The 12,952-nt window shown below is 41.8% G+C and overlaps 1 protein-coding gene across 1 annotated transcript; it reads left to right on the top strand.

Annotated features, from left to right (window-relative positions):
- The first annotated feature begins 449 nt into the window (after positions 1–449).
- Positions 450–12,529, top strand: LOC121271375 (ubiquitin-like protein 5). Its single transcript, XM_041177346.1, has 5 exons — positions 450–533; positions 3,173–3,240; positions 8,767–8,850; positions 9,219–9,256; positions 11,799–12,529. Exons 2-5 carry the CDS (start codon positions 3,185–3,187, stop codon positions 11,840–11,842), a joined length of 222 nt encoding a protein of 73 aa, XP_041033280.1. The 5' UTR covers positions 450–533; positions 3,173–3,184; the 3' UTR covers positions 11,843–12,529.
- The last annotated feature ends 423 nt before the right edge of the window (positions 12,530–12,952 follow it).

The following is a 12,952-nucleotide window of genomic DNA, read 5'->3' as shown; positions in this document are numbered from 1 at the left end:
GGCCCCAAAGCGTCCAAATTTGATAGCAACTTATTCAGGTTCGCTGATTCGGATATGATAAGCCATCGTATTATCGCCCTTAAAACACATTATTGCGGCTATTAAGACATGAGATTAAACAGAAAAAGCTGCATTTATATGTCTTGTGTTATTTGCATTGACAACCTTGCGAGAGTTCCGTAATCTCGCTTTCCTACCATCGAAAATACATGATTTTACCGGCAAATCCTATTTTAAAATTATCTAACCAACATGAAGCGTTGGGAGCCGATGTCTTAAAAACGTTTTTGTTTTGAGAAATTGCTGCTCTGATTCTAAATGGGGCGAAAGAGGCGGGTGTTTCTTTACCCCGAGGTTCTATTGGTCCGCTGGGTGACGATGGTGCCGGCCTCATGGCTTTCCCGCCGTGTGATTGGGCAAGAGAACCGTCAATCGGGCGGGGGGGGGGGGGGCGAGTCTGTTGCTAAGGGGCGGGGCTGCGGCCTAGTTATGTTGCTGCGCTGAAGAGATCCTGAGTAATCGGTGGTGAGCAGGTAAGTGAAGATGCCGCCGATACAAACGGTCCCTGAGTGTGAGCTGGGACTTTACATGTTGGAAAATACCATAAACTGTCAGTAAATAAACAGCTGCCTGATTTTCTACCACCTCCTGCGCATGTGAATTAAACCCCGAGGACTTGCGGTCTGGGCAGCTTGGTGATGATTCCCGGCCGGCTGGAGAATTCAGGGCCCCGGGTGCATTGATGATAATTAATTAATTAATTAATTAATTATTGATACTTGGTTAAAATGAATGGATTGTTGAAGGTCTGGCGCAGAAACGGAGGCTGTTCGGCCCATCTTGCTGGTACTAGCTGAAAAAAAAAAGAGCCATCCAGTCTCATCCCCACCCCCTTCCAGCTCTTGGCCCATAAGCCTTGTAGGTTCGGGCATTTCAAGTGCCTACATGATGAGGGTTTCTCCCTTCACTTTCCTCTTAGGCAGTGACTTCCAGACTCCTACCACCTTCTGTTTTCCCTTGTGTGTATGTGGGTGTTGTTGGCGTAGCCAGTGTTTGTTGCCCATCCCTAATTGCCCTTGAGAAGGTGGTGGTGAGCTGCCTTCTTGAACCCGCCGCAGTTCCTGTGGTGTAGGTACACCCAGGCTGCTGTTAGGGAGGGAGTTCCAGGAGTTTGACCCACCTGCAGTGAAGGAACGGTGGCACGTTTCCGAATCAGGATGGCGAGTGCGGCTTGGAGGGGATCTTGTAGCTGGGTGGTTTTCCCATGCCTCTGTCGCCCTTGTCCTTGTTCCTTAGATTAGTTAACTGAATAGCACGTGCTTGTGCTCTAGAGCTCAGAAGAATAAGGGATGATCTCATAGGAAAAACAGCATTCTGGGAGGGCTTGACAGGATAGGTTATTGGGCTAGGTGCGATGCAGATTTAGGGTCACTATCGGATCAGTCACGATCTTATTGAATGGCAAAGCAGGCTCGAGGGGCTGAATGGCCTACTTCTTGTTAGTATGTATGCTCGGTTAGATGTTGGGAGGTTGTTTCTTCCCTGCCCCTGCCCTGGGACAGACATCCTAGAACTAGAGAGCGTAACCTCAAGATAAGGGGTTAACCACTTAGGACGGGAATGAGGAGGAATTTTGTCACTCAGAGCTGTGGATACTCAGTTGTTGAGGAGTGTGATTGATAGTTTGGATGTTGAGGAAATTGCAGGGTATTGGAATTGGGTGGGAAGGTGGTGTTCAGGTCAACCAGCCAGCTATGATCATCTTGAAAGGTGGAGCAGGCTCAAGGGGCCATTTGGCCTACTGATACTCCTATTTCTTATTCAACTCCACTCTAATCCTTCCACTGTAGGAATATTTTGCATCAGATACATTGCCCTAAAGTGGAGACAGATTCAGTAGTAACTTTCAGAATGGATTTGAATAAATACTTGAAAAAGAAAAGAATTATAGGTTTATGGGGGAAGAACTGGAGCACGGGACAAATTTAGTAACACTTTTACAAATGGCTTCCATCTGTGCCATGTGATTCTTTTACCCAAGACTCCGGAGTATAAGCTTGACGTTTTTTAATATTCACTCATGGGATGTGGGCGTTGCTGACTAAGCCAGCATTTATTACCAATCCTTAATTGCTCTGGGGAAGGTGTTGGTGAGTTGCTGCCTTGAACTGCTGCAGTCCATATGGTTTAGGTACACCCACAGTGCAGTTAGGGAGGGAGTTCCACATGTTTACCCAGTAACGGTGAACTAATGGCGATATGTTTCCAAGTCAGGATGGTGAGTGGCCCTTGTCCTTCTAGATGATACTGGTCGTGGGTTTGGAAGGTGCTGTCTAAAGAGGCTTGGTGAGTTGCTGCAGTGTAGCTTGTAGATAGCCAGTCAAGCGGGCTGCTTGGTCCTGAATGGTGCCAAGCTCCTTGTGTTGTTGGAGCTGCACTCATCCAGGCAAATGGGGAGTATTCTATCATACCCCTGACTTGTACCATGTAGATGGTGGACGGGCTTTGGGGGGTCAGGAGGTGAGATACTTGCTGCAGGATTTCTAGCCTCTAACCTGCTGTTGTAGCCACAGTATTTATATGGCCAGTTGTTTCTGGAGTTTATTTCAACAGGCTGGAGGTGAAAGTCCCACTCTGGGGTTTCTAATCTGGGGAATGTTCTACTGCTTCCACCTACATCGTCCAAATCGATTTTGATACTGGACCATGTAATGGAAATGATAGCTTAAATATGACTAAACTTGCCCATATTGTAAATTGGACTTTATTCCTCTGGGAGTATTGGACTTTAGATACAGTGAAGATCAAAATATGGATGTCCTTGCATTCTAATAGAACCGTGGCATGGTACAGAGGAAGGTCATTTGGCCTATCGTACCTTTGCTAGCTATTTGAAATTGTCTAACTTGTGTCTCTCCTCTTTCCCTATAGCCCCGTTCATGCTTCACTTCACTTCAAATATTTATCCAATTCTCTTTGGCAGTTACCATTGAATCTGCTTCCAACAAGCTCGCAGACATCGGGTTCCGGATCACAGCTTTTTAATAATTTTCTAACGATTGTGTAGATATGGTACATTGGTTCTGCACTGTGTTCCGCAAAGTTGCATTGTTAAGCTTTCCTTTTAAGCACTTTTTTTTTCTCCACCCCCCCCCCCCCCCAATCTTCCTAGGAATTCCTAAGAATGATTGAGATAATTTGCAACGATCGTTTAGGAAAGAAAGTCCGAGTGAAGTGCAAGTATCCTTTTAAGATGGGTGGTGCAACATTACTGTCTTTTTAATTGGAATTTTTACAGCTGTTAAGTGAACTCTTCTGTTGGTTTCTTAACTGTTGTTTATGGGCTATATAATTAGTTAGAATTATTGGAACATAAGAATTAGGAACAGGAGTAGACCATTCAGCCCCTCAATCCTGCTCCGCCATTCAATAAGATCATGGCTGATCTACTTCTGTTTCCATCTACCCCTGATAACCTTAGATTCTGATTAGGCAAGGGAATCAATCTACCTGTGCCTTAAAAATATTCAATGACCCCCACCTCCACACCTTCTGAGACAGAGAGTTCCAAAGTTGCACATTCTGAGAGAAAAAAATCCTCTTCATCTGCCCTAACTTTAAAACAGTGACCCCTAATTCTGGACTCACCCACAAGAGGAAACATCCTTTCAACGCCCACCTTGTCAAGGCCGTTCAGGATCTTGGAAACTTCAATCAAATCACCCCTCACTCTTCTAAACTCCAGTGGAAACAAACCCAGTCTGTCCAACCTTTCCCCATAAGAAAACCCACTCATTCCAGGCATCAATCTGGTAAACCTCCTCTGAACCGCCTCCAACACATTTACATCCTTCCTTAAATAAGGAGACCAAAACTGCATACAGCATTCGAGATGTGGTCTCACGAATGCCCTATATAACTGAAGCATAACATCCTTACTTTTATGTTCAATCCCTCTCATAATAAAGGATAGCATTCCATTAGCCTTAATTACTTGTTGTACCTGCATACTATTTGTGACTCATGTACTGGAACACCTCTGCATCTAAGAATTATGCAGCTATCCTCCATTTAAGTAATACTGTTTTTGACCTTCCTGTCAAAGTGAACAACTTCACATTTTGCCACATTAAACACCATTTTCCAGATCTTTGCCCACTCACTCAACCTTTCTATATCCATCTGCAACCTCCTCATGTTATTTTCACAACACACTTTCCTACCTATCTTTGTGTCATCTGGAAATTTAGCTACCATGTCTCAACTCCTGTCGTCTAAGTCATTGATGTAAATTGTGAAAAGCTGAGGCCCCAGTACAGACCCCTGTGGGTATCCGCTCATCGCATCCTGCCAATCAGAAAAAGACCCATTTATGCATACTGTTTTCTGCCATTCAGTCAATCTTCTATCCATATCTCATGTTACCCCCTACACCATGCACTTTTATTTTCCCTAATAACCTTGATGTAACCCCTTATCAAATGCTTACTGGAAATCCAAGTGCAGTATCTCTACTGGGCCCCTTTATCCACCGTACGTGTTACACCTTCAAAAAAAAACTCCAGTAAATTGGTTAAACTTTGATTTTCCTTTCACAAAGCCTCTTTCCAATTGCCTTGAGGTCTTCTCAGTACCCAGCTATAACCTCCTTAATGATCGAATCTAACAACTCCCCCATGACAGACATCAAGCCAATTGGCCTATTTCCCTCCTTGAATAGAGGGATTATATTTGCCAGTCTGATGGAACCTTTCCACAATCTAGTGAATTTTTGAAAATTAACACCAGCACACGTCTACCTCATTAACTACCTCTTTTAAGACCCTAGGATAAAGTCCATCGGGACCTGGAGAATTGTCAGCCTGCAGCTCCATCAATTTGCTCAGTACTGTTTCCCTAGTGATTTCAATTTCACCAAGTTCCTCCCTCCCTTTCACCTCCTGGTTTGCATCAATTACTGAAATGTTTTTTTGTATCTTTTATAGTGAACACAGAGCAAAATATTTGTTCATTTCATCTGCCGTTTCCTTATTATCTACTATTAACTCTTCACTGTCACTCTCTAGAGGACCAACACTCACTTTACTTATTCTTTTCTTTTTTAAATACCTGTAAAAACTCTTGAAATCCATTTTTAGATTTCTAGCTAGCTTCCCCTCATACTCTAATTTCTCTCTCCTGATTAACCTTTTAGTCATTCCCTTCCATTCTTTATATTCTGACTAATCATCTGCCCCGACACTCATCTTTGTGGAGTTGTGCTTTTTCCTTAAGTTTGATGTTTTTGTTAACTTCTTTAGTTAACCATGGATGATGCGTGTTCCCTTTTAGAATTTTTCTTTAGAATAGGAATATACTTATTCTGAAATATCCTCTTAAATGTCTGCCACTGCTTCTCTATTGATCTTTCCTCTAGCCTAGTTTCCCAGTTCACTTCAACTAGCTCTGCTTTTGTCCCCACATAGTTGCCCTTATTTAAGTTTAAGATACTAGTCTTAGATTCGTTCTTCACCCTTTCAAACTTGATATAAAATTCAATCATATTGTGACCACTGCTACCTAGAGGTGCCTATAGCCTGAGGTCATTAATTAATCCTGTCACATTACACAATACCAAGTCTAATATAACCTGCTGTCTGGTTGGTTCCAGGAAGTGCTGCTCTAAGAAACTATCTTGAAAGCATTTTATGAACTCATCCCAACTACTACTATCAGTCTGATTTTTTTCCAGCTTATATGTAGATTAAAATTGTCCATGATTATTATCAGCCCTTTATTGCAAGCACACAATATTTTTTCTTGAATACTTTGCCCTACACTGTGGTTACTGTTAAGTGGCCTGTAGACCAGTCCCACTAATGACTTTTTTCCCCTACTATTCCTCATCTCCACCCAAACCGATTCTACATCCCAATCTCCTCAACCAAGGTCATCTCTAACTATTGCATCAATGCCCTCTTTGATTAACAGTGTTATCCCTGGGCCTTTTCCTAGCTTCCTATTCTTCTTGAATGTCATATACCCCTCAATACTATGTCGTCCTGCAGCCATGTCTCCGTAACTGCTATCAGATCATATTTATTTACTTCAACGTGGGCCACCAATTCATTTACTTTATGAATGTTACATGCATTCAGATAGAGAGCCTTTGGTTTTGTCTTTTTGTTACCTTTGTAATGTCTAGCCTTGACTGTTGATGTATTCTTAGGTTTTTTTCTCTATCCCTTCCTGCCATTCTCTGACCCTCATTTCTCATTACTATTTCGCTCCCCTGTCTTGATTCTACACCTTAAATTGCTACCTCTACCCAAGCCTAATCCTCAGGCCTCTTGAGTTCTCTAGTTCTGTGATTTGTGAGGACACACGTCCCAGCATAGTTCAAGTGTAAACCGTCCTAACAGAACAGCCCCCACTTTCCCCAGTATTGGTGCCAGTGCCCAACTAACCAGAACCCACTTCTCCCTCACCAGTCTTTCAGCCACACGTTCATTTCTCTAATTTTATTTGCCCTATGCCAATTTGTACGTGACTCAGGTAATAATCCAGAGATTGCTACCTTTTAAGTTTTGCTTCTTAATTTGGTACCTAACTCTTCATACTGACTTTGCAGAACCTCTTTCCTAGTTCTACCTATGTCACTGGTACCTACATGGACCACGATAACTGGATCCCGCGTTCCCACTGCAAGTTCCCTCCAGCCCTGAGCGGATGTCCCGAATCCTGGCACCAGGCAGGCAATGTAGCCATCTGGACTCTCTCTCTTTACTGCAGAGAACAGTGTTTACCCCCTACTACCACTATGTTTATTTTTGCTCCCCCCCTTGAATCACTTCCTGTACCACAGTGCCATGGCCAGTCAGCTCATCCACCTTGCAGATCTCACTTACTTTACTGTGTGGATGAAAGAAAGTACCTCAAACCTATTTGACAATTGCAAGGCCTGAGGCTCTTCCACTACTGCCTGCTCGGTCCCATTACCTGTCTCATTGACAGTCACATCCTGCTGACCAAAACAGATGACCCTCTTCTAAGAGGTGTGACTGTCATCTGGAACAAAGTATCCAGATATCTCTCCACCTCCCTTATGATGCACAGTATCTGCGTTTTGGCTTCCAGATCAATAAATCCTGATCCGGAATTCCTCAAGCTGCTTACACTTCCTGCAGACATGTTTGCCATGGATCGCCTTGGTGTCCAAAAGCTCCCACATCCCACAGCAGCTGAAACAGCGCGCACTCCTCAGCTCCGCTCTGACTCCCGGTATGGTAGGCCTCACTCGAATCCCTGGTCTGTATTTATACGCACTCCTCAGCTCCTGACTGTCTACTGTAGGTCCGATCTTCTCTGACTGGGGTGTGAGGGTTGGTTATCTTATTAGCTAAAAATTATTAGGTGTAATTAGTTAAAATTGGAGACAAAAGATTTTGGGGTGTCAGAACTGCAGCTTGTTATACAAATATGTGGTGTTTGAGGCTCCACCATTTTTTTTTCCAGCTAAGCAAAAGGTTTGGATGCTCCTGTCTTAAATGAATAAAGGCCTAAACTGGAATGAGAATCTCTTTTTGTCCTTCCTATTATGAAGGGGTTTTCACGAAATAACCAACAAGATAAGGCTGACTTAAGAAGCAGTTCAGAGAAGGTTCACTCAGCTGATACCTGGGCTGAAGGGGGTGTTTACCTTATGAGGAGAAGCAATTTGGAAAGGATGGTTTCCCCTTGTGGGAGAGACTAAAACCAGGGGACGCATTTTTAAAATACAGAATCTCCTATTTAAGATGGAGATGAGAAGAATTTTTTCCAGTGGGTCATGAATCTTTGTAATTCTCACTTCCCCAGAGAGTGGTGGAGGCTGGACCATCAAATATTTTGAAGGCAGAGGCAGGTAGATTCTTGACTAACAAGGGACTCCAAGGTTAATGGGGGTAGGTGGAATGGAGTTGAGGCCACAATCGGATTAGCCACGATCTTATTGAATGGCAGAGCAGGCTCGGGGGGCTGGATAGCCTTCTCCTAATTCATACATGTTCGTATGTACAATGTTCCTATAAAATGCGAGTTCACAAGCCTTGTCACTAGGTTTTCTGTAAATCATAATTGTGAGCTTGGGAAATTTAAGCTTCATTGTAGCTTTTTTTTTCACTAAGCTTTAATATATTAGAATTTCCTTGTTTAAAAATTCAGTTATTACTGTAGCACTGATCATTCTCTATATTCTGATTGTAGGGGAGAATTGCATTAGGAGCCACAACCTTAAAGAGTGACAAACTTGAGAGCTACTGTAACCTGCTCAGCACAAGGTGCTGAGATGCAGGTCAAAGATGGGGATTAAAGGGAGGTCTTATAGCAGGCTCAGAACATGGAAGGGCAGAGTAGTTTAGCAAGTGAATCCCAGAACGTGGGTCCATGCAGCTGAAGGCATTGCTTTTAATGGTAGGGCAGAGAATGAGCGGTGCTCAGACTTGCAGGTCAGAGTGTGGAGAGTTCAAGGGAGAGGTTATTGTAGAGTTGAGGAATTTACAAAGATAGGAAACCATGTAGGAATTTAAATAAGTATGAGGATTTTAAATTTGAGATGTTGTAATAATAATAATAGTATAGCAGCAAGATGGTGTGGCCCGCACTGTCAGAAGCTGCAGTGAAGATGATGAGGGATAACGTACTATGATAAGTCACACAGAATGTACTTTACAAAAGTAGGCCGCATGAGCAGTGAAAACAGAATGGCACGAACTTGGAGACTCCTTTTTCCTTAATTTCTCCCTCCAGTCCTGATGATAGCATAAAAGACCTGAAGAAATTGATAGCTGCGCAGACTGGAACAAAATGGGACAAGCTCGTCCTAAAGAAATGGTTTGTTCTTATGTTCTCTTACATAGCTTAGTGGCACTAATTTCCTGAATTTCATAGAATTTGCAGCACAGAAACAAACTCTGGCATACACCTGGGCTTCAGATGAGCCTCCTCGTTGCTTGCTTCATCTAACCCAATCAGCATATTCTCTCCTTTTTTTGTATGTTTATCCAGAATGCTAATCACTTTTTGCAAAAAAAATTAAATTGGGCAGATGTTTATTGAATTTATCTCGCTGTAAAAAGCACATTCCACGTGTGTGGATTGTAACTATTTTCAGCATTTTGGTCCTTGTGTGGAAATTGGAAGCATCATCCTGTAATGTCGCAGTGGATTATTTGTTCTAATTTAACTTGTTCTGATTCTAGGTATACCATCTTCAAGAATCACGTTCAGTTGCAAGATTGTATCTTTTGATTTTATAAAACTATGCTAATAGCTTCTACCCTTTTCTGTATGAATGGGGGCAGAAGGGATAAGAAAATACTTAGACGCTCCTGATAATACCCTGTTCTAACTTCTAAAAGCTTGTCTACAAAAGGAAAATGTTGCTAAACGAAGCTTTTTTTCCTATTAATTTGCAACATTTGCAAGTCAAAAATACAGAGTGTAATCTGCTGACTTCAGAATCCTAGGGAGGTCAAGACCCCACTGTGAAGACTCATGGTCCACACGCAAGTGTAGAACATTTTGTGGTTATTGAATTGTGGTTATTGATGAGCATGGGTAAAGTCTTGGGAGCAGAGTGTATTGGCAAACTACCCTCCCATCAACAAAGGTAATTTTAGCCATGACTGGGGAAGAGTTGCACCCATTGGAAGGTAGCTGCTCCTGTTTCATACCATAGAAATGACTGTCCTTGTGCACCTGCCCATGCACCTGTCCAAAGGCTGAGTTATAGGGAAAACATTTGTTTGGTTACAGTAGATTTCAAGGTTGAGTAACATGAAGGATGAGATAGAAGCTTTACTTTAGGTTTGCTTTTGGCTTTGAGTACTGAATGGACCAAATGCAAAGTAAGTCTTTTAAATGTGACCTCCTTCCTCCCCTTTTCATCCTTCCCAAATCTGAATGCACCTCCTGACTTCTTGAAGACTACCAATTGCCATCAAATTAAGCACAATTTTGCTTGACTTAGTCTAATAGGAACTCAGTTGGGACTATATCTGTAACCATTCACTTGGGACCATTCTGCCAGATAACAGAGGGATTTTATTCCATCTATCTTTGCTAAATCTTAGCCTAGGTATCTTTAGGCAGTCACATTGAAGCATGAACAAATGCATGAATAACTTCCAAAACTATTTTATATAAATTGGGGATTGTAATGTAGTGATTATGCTACTCTACCTGAAAATTAAGTCAATAACCCAGAGAAGGGGTTTCCAATCCTACATGGCAGCTTGTGTATTTGAATTCTGTTTTAAATTCTGATGCAAGTAAAATGCAATTTAAAAACCCAATATGTTTCATTAATGTCCTTCAGAGAAGAAAACCTGCCATCTTTCCCCAGCCTGGCCTATCTGCGATCCCAGTCATGAACAAACAAAAGTTAGCGGCAGGAAAAGATCCACTGTTTCCATCTGGTCTACACCATATAGTTGCGATGCATTATGCTACCTTATTCACCCTGGATCCACATAATCTCCTGGGAAATGCAGAAAAAGGATAAACGGACAAATTAGGGGGAAAATGTCCATATTATTTCTCTCAGCACTTCAGATGGTTGAAACTAGTCACAAGAAATTGTGTTGACACCACTTTGTTGTAGGATACCCAACCCTGGAATGAGATGACCTGTTCACCAGCCAGCCGTCTGTTCCACTAGTCTCTGGGAATAGAAGTGCTGCCTAACACCAAGTCTAGTCCTGTCATGGCGTAGCTTATAAGTGTGACCCCAGGTTCCCCCAAATCTATTCAGTCCGTGTAAATGCAATCCAGCTCCTTCTTTATTTTCTAAACCTTGATCCAATTACCAGAGTCTCTAACTTTTCTACAGTATACAGACTGATGAGCTTGTTTGGGTGATGAAGATATTTTAACCTGGATAATGCTCTTGTGGCTCTTCTCTGCATCTTTTCCTGCTACCCAACCATGGTATTGGAAAATCAACACTGGAGCTAATATTCTAAAGGAGGTCTAACCTAAGTCTTGTACAAGGGCAACATTTTATCTTAGTAAATTATCATGTGAATCTTGCTTGTTTTGAAACTGCAGCATTATGACTTGATCATGATCATTTTGAGAGTGATGCTCTTAACACCCAGCTCCTTTTCTTTCACTAATGGCTTCTAATCTGTTCACTGCACATTGTGACTTGCATGAGACTTGCTTGCATGCATAACATTATACTTTTAAGTTAAATGCTATTTGCCAATTGTTGGACCATTTCTCCAGCACATTGCGCTGTTTGCAGGAATTGAGGATTCTCTCAGTTTTAATACTCGCACATAATTTGTATAATCTGAAAACCTGTGGATCCATCTCCCCAACTCTTAAAGCAGGTTGTTAATACCAGTTGTAAATAGCAAAATTCCTAACATCAATCCCTGTGGAACAATAGCCACTTGCAAACCAGATTCAAACCCATTGACATCTTTTTGCCTCCTAGCATTCAGCTTTCAGTTCAATGGGAAAAATTATCAGTAACTCAATCTTTTAGAGAAGTTTCTTGTGAAGTCTTTTATCACAGCTTCCAGAAAATCAAAGCTGATTCTGTCTACTAAGTTACCCTTGTTCACTAACCTGGCGATTTCAAAAAATTTGTTTTATTTGTTTCAGATTTAGTATTTTTCCAGCTTGGATTAAGACAACGACCCTACTTCCAGGCTATATACCATTTGAAATGGTAATTCAATATGTTGCTGTATAAAGTAGGATTGAATTGGACACTTTAATGCAACCTGTGCATTCTCAGTATTTATAAGCCTTAACCAGGCTGCTTTCAGATGAGATCCATGATGGAATGAACCTGGAGCTGTACTACCAATAAAATATATCCCCCTGAGGAGGCCAAGCTTATCACCAACCATCAACACCATTCACCTGAGAGAGACGATTTATGACTTCACAATGAAGCTTTGTGTTTGCTTTTCTGATGAACATTGATCATTTGTTTTTGCTTTATTGACCTATGATTTTTTTTTAACTTTATATTTCAGAACAGCTTTACTATCAGGTTTCTTGTCCATGCCCAGTCTGAGGTTTCTAAATCCCAAAATTATAGATGGGTAAAGTTGTTTTGTCTGTGCTTCCTCCTTCCTTGCTACGTGTAATACTCAGTCTAGCAGTGATGGTGCTTCCCACAGCTGAGGTGTATCATTACACAACACTTTCCACTCTATTGTACTTGCAGAATGCTGACAATTTCTCTAGCATGGAGAGCGAAAAGACTTGCAAGAGATTGAAGTGCTCACTGGGTTAGGGAGGGGATGGATCTTGATAGTTTATTGAGGTTCAGTCTTTTGGGTTAATCTTGTAGAGGTTGGAAATGAGCGTTTTATTTTTTCTTTCCCTGAGGGCGTATGCAAGAAATTGTATTAGCAGGATGTTGGCAAGAGGGAATGCTAACTCAACTTCAAAAAGTTTTTGTCCCTTGTGAACTGGACAATGTCAAAGAGAACCATGTTAATATGTCTGCTTAAATTGGTTAAATAGAATAAATAGATTTGCCTCGCTGTGTCTGTTTCTTATGGTGCACTTTTGTCCCTGTGTAACCTGTGCTTTAATACCAGATCTATGCATAGTGCTTATTAGTTGTCCTTGCAGGCTTTCGGGACAGCTAATGCTAATATCTGATTAATACACCTTTTATTTCTAGATAAATGGATAAAAATCACCCTCTTGACCTTGTGTCAGAACCAGTTTTTTTGCTTCCACCAGCTTAAATGTTCTCTCCCTCCACCACTGGTGCATAGTGGATGCAGTGTGTATTATCTATAAGATTAATTGCAGCAACTTGCCAAGGCTCTTTCGACAGTACCTTCGAAACCTGTGACCTCTACCACCTAGAAGGACAGGGTAGCAGGTGCATACAAACAAGTTCCTATCCATTACACAGACCATCCTGACTTGGCACTATATCACTGTTCCATTGCTGTTG

Source organism: Carcharodon carcharias, chromosome 30, assembly GCF_017639515.1.
Source record: "Carcharodon carcharias isolate sCarCar2 chromosome 30, sCarCar2.pri, whole genome shotgun sequence".
Classification (NCBI taxonomy): Eukaryota; Metazoa; Chordata; class Chondrichthyes; order Lamniformes; family Lamnidae; genus Carcharodon; species Carcharodon carcharias.
This window is presented reverse-complemented; position numbering and strand designations above follow the sequence as displayed.